The 13,782-nt window shown below is 36.3% G+C and overlaps 1 protein-coding gene across 3 annotated transcripts in view; it reads right to left on the bottom strand.

The window, feature by feature from the left end:
* LOC149678285 (uncharacterized) overlaps window positions 1-13,578 on the bottom strand; it is a 45,095-nt gene extending 31,517 nt beyond the window's left edge. For 2 of the 3 annotated variants that reach the window (XM_089836275.1, XM_089836276.1), the window contains exon 1: window positions 2,774-4,333. In XM_089836275.1, coding sequence (XP_089692401.1) covers window positions 2,774-3,213 — 440 coding nt within the window. In that variant the 5' untranslated portion in view covers window positions 3,214-4,333. Of the gene's footprint in view, window positions 1-2,773; window positions 4,334-13,373 lie in introns of those variants that run through there. The other variant, XM_089836278.1, reaches the window with a different exon arrangement.
* Between the last annotated feature and the right edge of the window lie 204 nt (window positions 13,579-13,782).

Genomic DNA, 13,782 nt, shown 5'->3' with positions numbered 1-13,782 from the left:
TTAAATTTTTTTTTATAAAATAAAGGTCTGAAGTTCATAAATTGAAGTAACATAGTAGATCTTGAGATATAAATTTCCCAAAATTTTTATTATATTATTTGAAAGGCAACAGCCAATTTATTTATCTGCGAGTTAGCTATCGAAAATGCTAGGACGACGGTGCTTAAAGTGTAAAAAAAAAAAACAAAAAAACAACGAGTTTATTTTTATAATGGCGGAAGTGTCTCCTTATCAATGTTCGCACAGTATAAAATTCAGCTCACTTTCAAGCTAATAAGGTAATTAGTGAAATGACTGGCAAAAAATGATTAATTTGCGAAAGTTGACGGTAGCTCGCTTTAGGTAGAAGTTCAACAAAATCAACATATGAAGTAAACTATTGCAATGTCCTTGGCTAATTTAAAATTACTAATACGTCACATTACAGTGTCATATTTTTGCCAAGGTTCACAGCGCCATCTCTACAACATAAATTAATTATAACAGACCAGAATATTCGCCGCGGCGGCCATGTTTGTTACCGATTTGGTTTTAACACAAACACTGATTTTTACCATCTTTACTTCAACAATACTTAAGTTCTACTACACTGATTACTAATCGCACTTGAAATGCTAAAATAGCGCACCTCAGGATGTTTATTAATGGTTTAGGCTTTATTTCTAAAATATTTGAACGAAAGATGGCGCTAAAGTATGACTTAAAACAAGAGACATACGAGAATTCAGATTGACAGCTGGCACTCTACAGTCAGGTTTCGACTCTATACAAAATCTTAGAAAGTTAAACCAACTGAGGCGCTTTACCGGTAGACTTCTAAGGATATTTTTTTATGAACTTCTGTAAGGGGATTTAACGATGACTACAGGGATTTTCATAAAACAGTCACGTAATCGTTATAGGAGCTGCAGGAAGGCTAAGGCCGTGTAGGGAATTACGGTAACACGCGAAGAAGCTCTACCTACTAGGGGAAATGAAAATCACTTCCTTCCGCTTCTGTCACTCCATAAAAAAAGAGTAAAGTGATGCGTCAAGCAAATGTCCATGAACAATTTCCGCACAGAACAAAATTAATTACGCGTACCATAAAATGTACATAATGAACAGCTCATGAGATATTTAAGAAAAAATAAATGTGTAGTTAATTTCACCATCTATATGGCCTACCAGGAATACATACAGCTAATTGGAATAATATTGTCCACATACCTCCAACGATAATTTCTATGCGGGTTTTGTAGGCTGGGCCTCATAATTGTAACGTCTTTTTAACTGTCATTTCATTGGTTGGTTTAAAATTATGGTACAAAGCGTAGTTATTGTAACATGATACTTCCCAACATCACAATTAACACTTACTATAGCAAGGTTACTAAACCGAATCACATACGCGATCTAAATAGTTCCCCCTCATCATTACTCTATTAGCGCTGCTTAACTATTTGCCAAGGCGCATGCGCTTGCGTGTTTTTGTCCCCCCACGTCAAGACAATCAAGGTTTGTGGGTTGATTGCATGCTTGGGATTTAGTAAATACCAAACACTTATAGAATTCACAATATAGCACGGTGTAGCGCTACCCATCTGATAGCAAACAAAATGGTGCCATGAGCCCGGGAAGAATCATGGAACTACATAACTAAAGTATTAAGAGAGGAAACAGAGTGTCATCCTTCTTCTATTATCCCCTTCTGATAATGATAAGTGTGCCTAGATGCGTTTAGAAAATGGTACGTACACAATGATTACAATGTGCTGTATGCATTCCTGTTTCACAAAATAAAACGGTATCACCCGAGTGCACTACAAGAGTATAAGTTTTCAATTTGAATGAATAACTTCAGGAAGTGTTTCTCAAAGTTGCAGATAAGACTAATCTTAAATGTTTCGACACGTTCTTCATTACATTTGATAAGATGCATGCCTTGCCCCTTCCTTCCTGTTAACAGTTAGAGTGCGATGCACAGAGAATACCAATAGACCTTTCATGGTCGGGTTCAATAAGCTTACGATTAGGAGTAATATTTCTACTGAAGACCATTTGCGGAACTTCAAAGCCGGTAGGTCTAAATGATTGCGGCTTTTAACAACAACAGCGCAGTTCACAAGAACATCATAAGTGTCTTCAGATAATTGAGATGTTGACTGCACTTAAAATACTGCGATCATAAATTTGACTGAAACGGTCGGTGGTCCTTAGAAAAAGAGGTTATATAACCTTCTTCGACTCAGAAGGGGATAATTGAAGAAGGGTGACACTCTTAATACTTTAGTTATGTATGTAACATGATTCTTCCCGGGCTCATGGCACCATTTTTGTTTGCTCTACCGTTCATCAAACTTCAGATGGGCATTGCACCGTGCTAGGGTGAATTCTATAACTGTTTGGTATTCACTAAATCCTCAGCAATCAACCCACAAACCTTGATTGTCTTGACGTGGGGGGACAAAAACACACAAGCGCATGCGCCTTGGCAAATAGTTAAGCAGCGCTAATAGAGTAATGATGAGTAGGGAACTATTTATCGCGTATGTGATTCAGGTTTAGTAACCTTGTGCACTCCAAATGTAAATTGATTGATGTTGGGAAGAATCATGTTACAATTACAGTCCCCGCTTTGTACGGTACACACACTTCTCTCGAAGAGAAATTATACTATATACTTCTGATACCACCCATAGAACCCAACCACCCTCTATTAAATGACAACCTAACCTGATACAAGTGTTAAACATTTATGGCGTTACGAAGTACAAGAGAGAAGCAAGCCTACCTCTTTTGTTCCTCAACCGAAACTGATCTAGTAACGAGAGGTGGTTCGCTGTAAAAAGCTGGCAATGAGTTCTTATCCAATGGACTCTTGACCACGAAACTGTTTGGAGAAACGCCCCCGTTTTCTATAGTGGCCACTTTATGAGTTTTAAAATTAGTACATCCCGACGAAGGACCGTTTCCGGTAGGGGAATTTGTAGCGGACTTGGAAGACACTCGCGTTTGAGCGCAATTTGGTAGTTGACGCGACGACGTCGGACTACTTGTGAATGACAATGGCCGTGGGTTCCTCCGTTTCTCCAACGGCTTAGTTGGGGTAGTTACGGTATTACTTGAGGTCGTATTTCGTCTTGGTACTTGCGAATTCCCAACACCGTTATTTTTCACAATGGCGTTGTTTTGAGTTCTTTGAGGGCCTTGGCTACTAACGGAGGCGCGCATTTTTCCCGCCAAAACTTAAGAAGATAATACGTAGATTGTAAAATAAAAACGCAACTAAAATAGCGTTGAGAGTTAAGTAGTTTATGGCTTTTTCCAAACGGCGGCATCAACATGATTATGTTCAGCCTTTTTAGAGTCGTAAATGTCATGACCCGGCAGATCAAAAGACCAGCCAAGGCTTAAGTTTTTAAAAAAAGGCGCCAGATTTTAGCGGTTAAAACGAATAGCTGGTAAAAATGAATACTGTTTATCGATTATAGCCAAGGCTTAAATTAAGAGTGAATTAAATGCTGCTAGATTTTTGTGGTTGAAACGATAGCTTGTAAAAATTAATAGACTGTTAATCGACTATAGCCAAGGCTTAAGTTTTTAAAAAAAGGCGCCAGATTTTCGCGGTTAAAACGATATGGCTAGTAAAAATTAATAGACTGTTTATCGACTATAGCCAAGGCTTAGATTAAAAGTGAATTAAACGCTGCCAGATTGTAGTTGTTGAATCGACAGCTTGTAAAAATGAATAGACTGTTTTTTAACAAAGAAAAGGCGCCTAGAGTGCAGGTAGAACTAATTTTCTTTCGACAACAGCAGCTCCAGAAATGAATGTATTTAATATTAGTTTCTCATTATTTAGTTCTTTCGTCGTCTTTCTTATGAGGGGGTATTTTTGGGTAGGCGGTAAATATCTTTAATAGGGAGGTTTTTTCCAGCCTACGCTCTTATCAAAGACAGTTCTTTATATTACTTGCACTCGCCGCCAACTGGCTCGGCTCACGCGTTATGACCAAAAATATTCCTTAACATTAAACAGACCAGGCTGATAAATACTTGAATGAATGTATAATTAATTACTCATTCAATTCTCTGACTATACGAGTTTCATTGACGTTTCCACGTAATAGGCCTTTGAGAATATAATGGATTTATTAAAAGCAAGATATTTTAGATATTATCTGACTTATCCGTTACTTATAGTCACCAATTATTCGGGTTAATTATCTAATTAGCGTCTTGTTCGGTGTCTCAATTATCTACGATCTTTAAGCTTGTTTATCAGTTTGAAAATATAGTAATATTACAAGTATTTGTTCAAGAAATTGTGAATTATCTATTTTAAAAATCAACGAATCTGGGAGCACGGCAGTGCTCCCAGCCAAGTCGAGCACTGACATCCTTTTCTCGAAGCAACTCGTGGCACTTTTAACCCCACTGTAACTTCGTGATGGGTACAGGTAAGAGCCTGAAATTTTGCATGCCGCGAGGACTGTCAATCGTAGCTATAGTTTCCAAAATTCAAGTTCCTACCCTATATACTTTTCGAAATATCGCAGGTGAAATTTACCTTATTTTGTCACTCACTCACTCACTCACCGATCATCAAAATTCTAAGGTACTTCTAGAGGAGATAGAAACTTAAAATTCAGGATTTAGTTTTCATTTATTTTATAAAGCACAGAAAAATTAAAACATCCCGAAATTTTTATAAAATTGTTCTTTAGTTCTTTATTTTAAAACTAGATGGCGCTGCCGTCTTTTCAACAGAATGTGTTCTTGATGAATGGACTTAATGGTCCAAAGTTAACCGAAAGTTAAATATATATTAAAGCTAATAGGAGTAGTAGTTTAAGAGAAAAGTGTCGTAACTGATGCTACATTCTTTTATTAGGATATCGCGCACAATCTTTATTGCATATTCTCTGCGGGTCGAAAGGGGTAATTCAGCGTAAATATGGACAAACGTTAGCGATTATATTGGCAAACGAGAGGGTCTTGTTTTAATATAACTACCGAAGTATAACGAGAGGGTCTACAAAAAGAAGTGAGATCCTATGAAAAACATTAACATGTACAAAAATGGGCCAAGCCTCGCTTCGTGCCCTTTCCGCCGTAAAACGTTCTGAGATCCCATGTAGAGCCAAGTCTGCCTTTGTTCTCATTCAATCGCCAATTGAACAATTATGTTATAAATTAACTCCTTTTCCTAATTAATAACCAATATTCTTTGACTCTATCATTATTATACATCTTTGTTCGTATCAAAAATATCGTGACTTGGCAAGCGCAGGTGTACATAAGGTTATGCATAACTCGCCTTATAAACTTGTAAATAGGGTTATGCATAACTTATCTTATAAACTTGTACATATCCCCTCGACCATAAACGATTTAGTGAATATCCCTTCGATTATTTTAAAATCGGCAACGATTTAGTGAATATCCCCTCGACTTGCTTTTAATATTACTTATCTGCGATTGCCAAGTCACGATATTTTTGATACGAACAAAGATGTATAATAATGATAGAGTCAAAGAATATTGGTTATTAATTAGGAAAAGGACTTAATTTATAACATAATTGTTCAATTGGCGATTGAATGAGAACAAAGGCAGACTTGGCTCTACATGGGATCTCAGAACGTTTTACGGCGGAAAGGGCACGAAGCGAGGCTTGGCCCATTTTTGTACATGTTAATGTTTTTCATAGGATTATCTATTTCTAAATCCGATGAATTATCTATTTCTAAATCGAACGAATTATCTATTTCTAAATCCGGCGAATTATCTATTTCTAAATCCGGCGAATTATCTATTCCAAAATCGAACGAATTATCTATTTCTAAATCCGACAAATTATCTATTTTTAAAGCTCAGGTTATCTGTTTCAAAATATACTTAACATATATTTGTTACAGAAATTACGAATTATCTATATTTAAAACGAATTATCCCCGTATAAAAAGATACAGTTAGATATTTCTAAAAAAACCTTCACGAATATCACAGGTTCAGTCAGTCATATTTCAATAAATTATTCACACACACAGACTTATATTGACTAGACCCGAATTATCCACGCACATCGAATTATCTATACTGTCATAAAATCCATATTTACTTCATATAAATAACTACAACTACAACTACACAAAAAACACACACGGTATAAAAACGATACCTTAAAATTAATTCCCAAACCCGAATTATCCACCTACTTATTACAATTATCCAATGGATAATTCAATTGAAACCCGATAAAACGCGAATACCGAATAACGGAGCACATTTTCGGTACAATCGAAGCACACAACACTGACAGTCTGACCTGACACACTTTCGATTCAAACCGTTCGATTTTTTGACCAATTATCTGCGCACGTAGATAAATCAATTTTTCGGAATTCTATAGAATTTCAGCACTTCTTTCAGTTTAGGTGTAAACTATACGTAATAGTAATTTGCTTAGAAGCCAAATGTTAAATAAAAATGGTTCATGGCCCTCGGTTCTTGGAACTGAAAAAGCTTAAAATTAGACACGATGAACTAAAAGGGACCGCGTGTTCTAACGTTACGTTTTACGCGACTGAGAACAGTGAGAAGAGACGCTGTGCCGCTCTAGCCGAATGCCGAGTGCCAGCAGGGTTGCCAGTAAGCAGCAACGGGAGGATGGAGAGGAAACTAGGGCTGTCGGGGGTCAAGTATAAATGTCGAAATGAATAACGGGATCAACTTATATGCATACCGTTAACTTAAAGGTAGGGTGAAGTGGATAATCAAGTGATATATATAAATCGACTAGCTGTTACCCGCGGCGTCGCTCGCGTGTATTAAGAACTTCCATCAAAATGATATAAAGAATGGGTAGATTTTACTGATTTGACTAATATTTTTGTAGCACCCTAGGAGCGAAGGCACTCGGCGTTGCCCGTCAGCCCCTAGGGATGCATTTTTTATTACTTTTCACGCGGACATTATTCCATAAAGAAGGGTTTTTAAGTTTTTGGCCGCGATTTAAAAAGATGGCAACAAATCGAACGCAAAAGACCATTCAGCCCATCTATAGGTTAAAGTAAACCAGTGTACTAAATATTTGCGAAATCGGTTGAAACGCGCGGACTTTGTTGCATAGAGAAGATGTTTTTCCATTTCTGGTCGCCATTTATTAAGATGGCGGCGGATTGGAAAAATCTTTCTTAGTATGCGCCTACTGCTTATGCGTAACGTTCCTGCAAATTTTCAGACTTCTAGGGCAAGCGGTTTGGGATGGGCGTTGATTATCAGTCAGTCAGGACTTTGATTTATATAGATATAGACTAAAAATGGTTTTATTTATTTATTTCAATCTCCCTTTGAGAAAAGATTCGAGTGTGTTTAAAACTCGAACTTTATCTTTCAACGCTAACTCAGCGGAACGACAAAAATAAGATTTGTGAAAATGCCAATCTTGATGTCTAAAGAAAAGGTTTTCCGTTTTGAAATTAAGTTTAAACCGAGATTCACACGGTCTATCAACTGAATTCAAGCGTTGAAGAAATGCACAATTTTATACTTGCAACAAACAACAATTAACCTGTACTAAAAATCAACGCCTTAAGCCTTACATTTACCAGGAATAAATAAAGCTATTAGGAATAGTGTGTAGCCATTTTTACTCAACGTACCTTGGCGGATTTTAGTGATAAGAGAAAGACAACCCCGCCCTCTGACAAAATTTAAATTCTGTAGACGTTGAAAGTTAAAGGGAGGGTGAAGTGGAAAATCAAGTGATTTTCTATCGATTCTTCTACATATTATAAGACCAGTCTGCGTAGTGAAACATCCCCTGTAGGAGATACCAACTCCGAATGATTTTAAAATTCAAATTAGGTTGAGATTTTATGGATAACTTGAAATAAGCACCTCTGACCAATCGCGTAACGCCCCGCCTTCCAGTTAACAAAATTTCCCACGTGGCACGCTTCATGCCGAATGAAATTTATCGCGAGATTTGATAAAATTTGCACGTGATGTGATAATCGTGGCGCGAGACATAGAACGTGCCACGAGAATTTTGTTAATAAAAAGGCAGGGCGTTACGCGATTGGTCAAAGGTCCTTATTTCAAATTATACTTAAAATCTGACCCTAATTTGAATTTTAAAATCATTCGGAGACTGTATTTCCTGTAGGGGATGTTTCACTATGCAGACTGGTCTTATAATTAGTATTAGAATCGATTAAAAAAATCACTTGATTTTCCACTTCACCCTCCCTTTAAATATTAACTTGAGATTTAGCTTATTTAATAGATCATTTAATTAAAAATTACTATCTTATCGATTTTAAGGGATTCAAAGAAAATACCAGCTTCTAAATTTCCCTATACCTTTTTAAGTACTCCGAATTCATAGTGAAATTGAGCTTTATGCGTGACCCCTAGAGGAATATAATCTCTGTTCCCGCATCACCCTCATCTGGGAGCAAAGCATCCTTCCTCATCCCAACCTCTACCAGCTCCAGCTCGAAGCGTTCTCTTCCCATCCCATCGTAACGATCCGTACCACCAACCAATCCATATACTATAGACGCCCGCAGCCAGCACAAGCAAGTACCATACCCAAGTCTCTATCTCTCCCTCTCTCTTTCTCTTTGGCGTCTATCTATGAGGGGATCCTGGAGGCGACCTTTACAGTTAGAAAAACTTGTAAAGATACAGTCTCATACTATCATTAATTTTTTTGACTCAATTCTAAAGTCATCATACGGTATTAAAGGCACAGTTATAATAATATATAAATTTTTTTCTACCAATAATTTTTCACTTTTTCTCTTCTATGGAAGGCGCCATTGAGTATGGAAATTTGAGTGGTTGTTTTCAAGGTCATATTTATTGTTCGCGTATGAAATTTTGGGATTCAAATTGCCAAATTTCTAACATTATCCCCGAGAAGTTTTTGCCAATATCCCTGATTAATTTTTGACCAATATTCCACATTATTTTTTGGCCAATATTCCACATTATTTTTTGGCCAATATCCCTGATTATTTTTTGGCCAATATTCCACATTATTTTTTGGCCAATATTCCACATTATTTTTTGCACATATTCCACATTATTTTTTGCACATATTCCACATTATTTTTGGCACATATTCCTGATTAATTTTTGGACCTTATCCCTGATTAATTTTTGGCACATATTCCTGACTAATTTTTGGACCTTATCCCTGATTAATTTTTGGACCTTATCCCTGACTAATTTTTGGACCTTATCCCTGACTAATTTTTGGACCTTATCCCTGATTAATTTTTGGACCTTATCCCTGATTAATTTTTTGGACCTTATCCCTGATTAATTTTTGACCAATATTTCACATTACTTTGGACCTTATCCATTATTAATCTTTGGTCCATATTGGTTATTAATTTTGGACCTCATCCGTGATAAATTTTTGGACCTTATCCCTGATTACTCTTTGGTCTATATCCCTGATTACTTTTTGGCCAATATCCCTGATTAGTTTTGGCCAATATCCCTGATTAGTTTTGGCCAATATCCCTGATTAGTTTTGGCCAATATCCCTGATTAGTTTTGGCCAATATCCCTGATTAGTTTTGGCCAATATCCCTGAATAGTTTTGGCCAATATCCCTGATAATATTTTGGCCAATATTGAATATTCAGCATCAATTTTTGACAACATCCCTGACCAAACTTTTGGCAATTTTGCTAATAACACAAACCGATGTTTGCCAATATCCCGGACCAATTTTAACATTGCTCGACAATGGTTTGATAGACCAAAAGAATTCCCTGACTTATCCAGCAGATTAGCTAGATTTCTCATATATTACCCAAATAAATTGAAACAGTAAAAGTCTGTAGATAAATCAACAGATTAGGCACCAAAACTAAAACTTATCGAGCTCTACAGATTGCTTTCATTGGAGAAATATATCTTTTAAGGATTAACAGTAACGTTACGTAATCAGTATCAATTTACAGGCGTTGATTTGATTACAAACTAGCGGCAGTACGGCACTAGTCCTTTAAAACAGTGTTACGTTAAGTCTTGTTTACAAAAGGCCCCAGTTTCTATTTTGGGAAAATGCGACGAGAAAGAAACTCTCTCCCAAGTTTGACGTAAGCAAATACACACGCTCGCGTACTACGCTACAATGTTTAACGAGTTTGAAACAGTAAGTGAAAGACCTTAGACATCTTCAAACGAAATAGACGAAAGAAGATCACTTTCTTAGCAGTTGCAAGTATTACTTTCATTTAAATAAACAATCTTTCTTCTCTTTTAGTTGTGAAATTTCACGTAAGGTTAAAGCAATAAAATAAATAACAGAATTACAGAGGATTATCTACTGTTACCGTTACATGATTGTACCATGGATATGTATAAATATTACCGTGTTGTGGATTCAAAACTAAGCCACCAAATACGCGATACAGTCGCGGATGTGAGACGCCTGTAAATTGAGGGGGAAATAGCTGGATCACGTGGGGGAAAAGGAACGAGGGTCTATCTCTCCGGAGGAGGCTCCTGAGTGGTGCGTTTGAAATATCGCCCATGCGCAGAGAGAAAATAAAATACGAATTTCCCTCTAACTCATAAGGTTGGGGGGGGGGGTTAAAAATCATATTTTATCTCTCTGCTAAACTGGCGCCTAAGAGAAATACTGTAACTTTGATGGGGATCCATAATACGTTAGTATTTATACATATCCATGATTGTACCCTTCTGTTTTCGTACTTAAAATTTGAAAGGTCAATTCTTAATCAAATTATTGTCATTAATAAATAGACAACTCCTTAATTAATTTAATTATGTTATGTTCATCAAAGACCAAAGAAGAATTAATAGAAAAAGTGAGTAAGTTAAGTAAGCAGAGTAAATGAAAATAATCACTATTTCGAGTAGACTTGTCGTAGGCGATTAATAAAAGTTAATTTAATTCCCAGACGTTTGACATTAATTTTCCAATTCAATTCCGGGAATGATTTTTCTAGATTTTCCAGACAATCTCTTAAGTAATAATAAAGTCATTCTTTTTTTTTGGTTAACTGCTAGTCTATGGTTCCAGAAAGTCGACGTCTAGGAATTTCGGGAAAATAGATCGATAATGAGGTTTTCTATCAAAGATTTTTCGGGTCAAAGCATCTGGATTGGAAGCATCGTGGAAACGTTTTTTAAAAACAATTTGCAAAATTTGGCGAAAAAAAATTGGAACTGAATATGTATTTGCATTCTACACCATAAAGATATTAAGAAACCAGGGATAGATTTAATTTTAGAAGTAGGAATGGAGAACAGAGTAAGTCCCGGACCCCCTTCCACGTGACAGGGGGGATTGCGACAGAGGTAAAAAGGAATTACGTATTTTTCGCCGTCACCGTCAGCAACGTCATCAAAACGTACTGTTTAAGTGAGCAGCCAATAAGATAATTTAAACTTTTCATTACATTACGTGTTGGAGGGAGGGGCTCTATGCTGCGTGGTCTATGAGTCGGAATAACTGAAGTAAATACTAACCGTTCCGTTCTCCATTCCTACTTCTAAAATTAATCTATCCCTGTTTAAACCAATGTTTATCGTAAAACTTTAACTGGGAAGAATCATGTTTCAAACATAACTAAAGTACTATGAGGATACAGAGTGTCATACTTCTTCTATTATCCCCTTCTGTTTATAACTAATCTTAAAGAATTTAATTTGTTTATAATGCACCCTAAAAAGACTAGTATTTGGCGAGTACTGTACTCGGCAAATAGGTAATGTGTGAAGCCGCCTTAAGATTTGAAAACCGAAAAAAAAAAACGCAAAAATTATTCTGACAAAATGAACATTGCTAATTTGCTATTCCGACTAAGAAATAAACTTTCTCTGTACTAAAACTAAATTGTTTTTATTTATTGTGTAAACTAGGCCTTCCTAATAAGGGAAAATACCAAGCCTCCCACGCTCGTAAATAACAGATCGGGGCTAGAAAACACAACACAACAGTAAATCGCCCTATAATTGAAGCAAAGGTTTATAGATAAAAAACCAAAAGTGTACTTCATTGAAGCTTCCTCGCGCCGTGTAATGTGAACCCCCCTTTACCCTCATAATAGTGTCGACCCCCCTCTGAGTATGATAACCTTCACAACCGTAGGCTAGCACAGGGAACACGCGAGAATAGGCTTAACATAGTTGCCGGTGCTGGCTCTAGTACCAAGAATTAACGTTAGGATCGCCACCAGAGTAAAATTTTCTATAAGCCTTTGACCTCAAAAAAGTATTCTCTAATCCACCTTATTCCCTATCGCCCGGAAGTTAGGCTTATCTCAGGATTTGTGGAGAGGAGTAACGGGAAGAAATTAGTCTGTCGTCTGCTACAGTACATATTTTTGGCTTTTCTAGCAGACGACAGACGAATTTCTTCCCGTTACTCCCCTCCACAAATCCCGAGCTAAGCCTAACTTCCGGCGATAGGGAATAAGTTGGATTGGTTGGTTCGTGTAGGGGTTGAGAGGAGGGTCGTTTGTTTCTCTTTTTACTTGGCGTCTACAGTCAAAAGTAAGTACACTTTTGGTTTTAATCTATCAACTTTTGCGTGTAACGGTCCTTGAATTTTCGCCAATTAAAATGCGCTGTGCCGTCGGCTTTTCCTCAATTAACGTTTTATCAAAATATAAAAAGCTGTACTCTTAGAATTTTCTAAGGAAACGACTAATTAAACTTGGAGTGCTAATTAACATGCGCGCCTGAGTACAATTAAAAGTGGAATGTTTTAGGTTAATTTTTAATTATAAAAACACAACAATAAGTACCAACTAACAAATTAAAATAATTGTTAATTGAAAACTGGGTTATTTATAAGCATTAGTACTTAATTGGTGCCACTATCGTCTTAGCAATTCCCACAATAGTTGTGAAAACAAGTGAATTAAGAAGGAATCTATTTACTTCAATTTATGAACTTCTAGTGAATACGGATGAAAAAATTTCCCTAATACACTTTCCCATTCTGCTAAGCATTTATGCATCCTTGGGATTTGACTAAAAGTTGTTGTTCATCTCTAATGCGTTAATACGTAGAAACCTTGGTACAATATACTTTAAAAACCAAGCCTTAGCCTTTTGACTAATTCTCTACTAGACCTGAACAAAAATATGCCTGACTCGGTAGTTGCTATGGGAACATTTGTTTGGAACTGCGTAATTGCTATTTTGCTCAGTGGGGGATGACATGTGACCTCGCGGTAAATAACATCGTTAAATCGCAAATTAAAATTGTTATGTTACAATGTTACGGTACAATCATTTAAATTTTTAAATAATATTGGGTGTATATCAAGGTGTAGTGTGGTGTGCACTAGAGAATATTTTCAAAAAATAATAAAGACATTTCTTACCTGCTAGGATTTTCGGTATCATCTAGTTCTTCCATAATTAGTTCACAAATTTGTGATAATTGTTCTGAAGATGAACTAATACCGTGTCGAAATTTATTCCATGTGACACAAAATACTTTGAAATACGAATTTTCCGCCAAATAGTTCTTCCACGATTTCAAAACAAAACTTCCGTTGCCGCGGGCCTCGTTCTACATTTTGTAACGTCTGCTTCATTTAAATAGCATGGAGTGAAAAACACAGGAGTAGAAATGCTTTCCATCATTCATTCGTGAATTTTTGAACATATATAAGCCTACAAATAGCAAAATTTATATAGGAAATGATAGTTGTTCAGTAAATATTTTTATTAAAATTCTGTACAATTTGAAATGAGTTTTTAAAAATGAGAAAATGCTTTTAAAACTAT

The sequence above is a fragment of the Phalangium opilio genome, unplaced genomic scaffold, assembly GCF_054372755.1.
Source record: "Phalangium opilio isolate 3A_F unplaced genomic scaffold, DU_Popi_V2 ptg000042l_1, whole genome shotgun sequence".
NCBI lineage: Eukaryota > Metazoa > Arthropoda > Arachnida > Opiliones > Phalangiidae > Phalangium > Phalangium opilio.
This window is presented reverse-complemented; position numbering and strand designations above follow the sequence as displayed.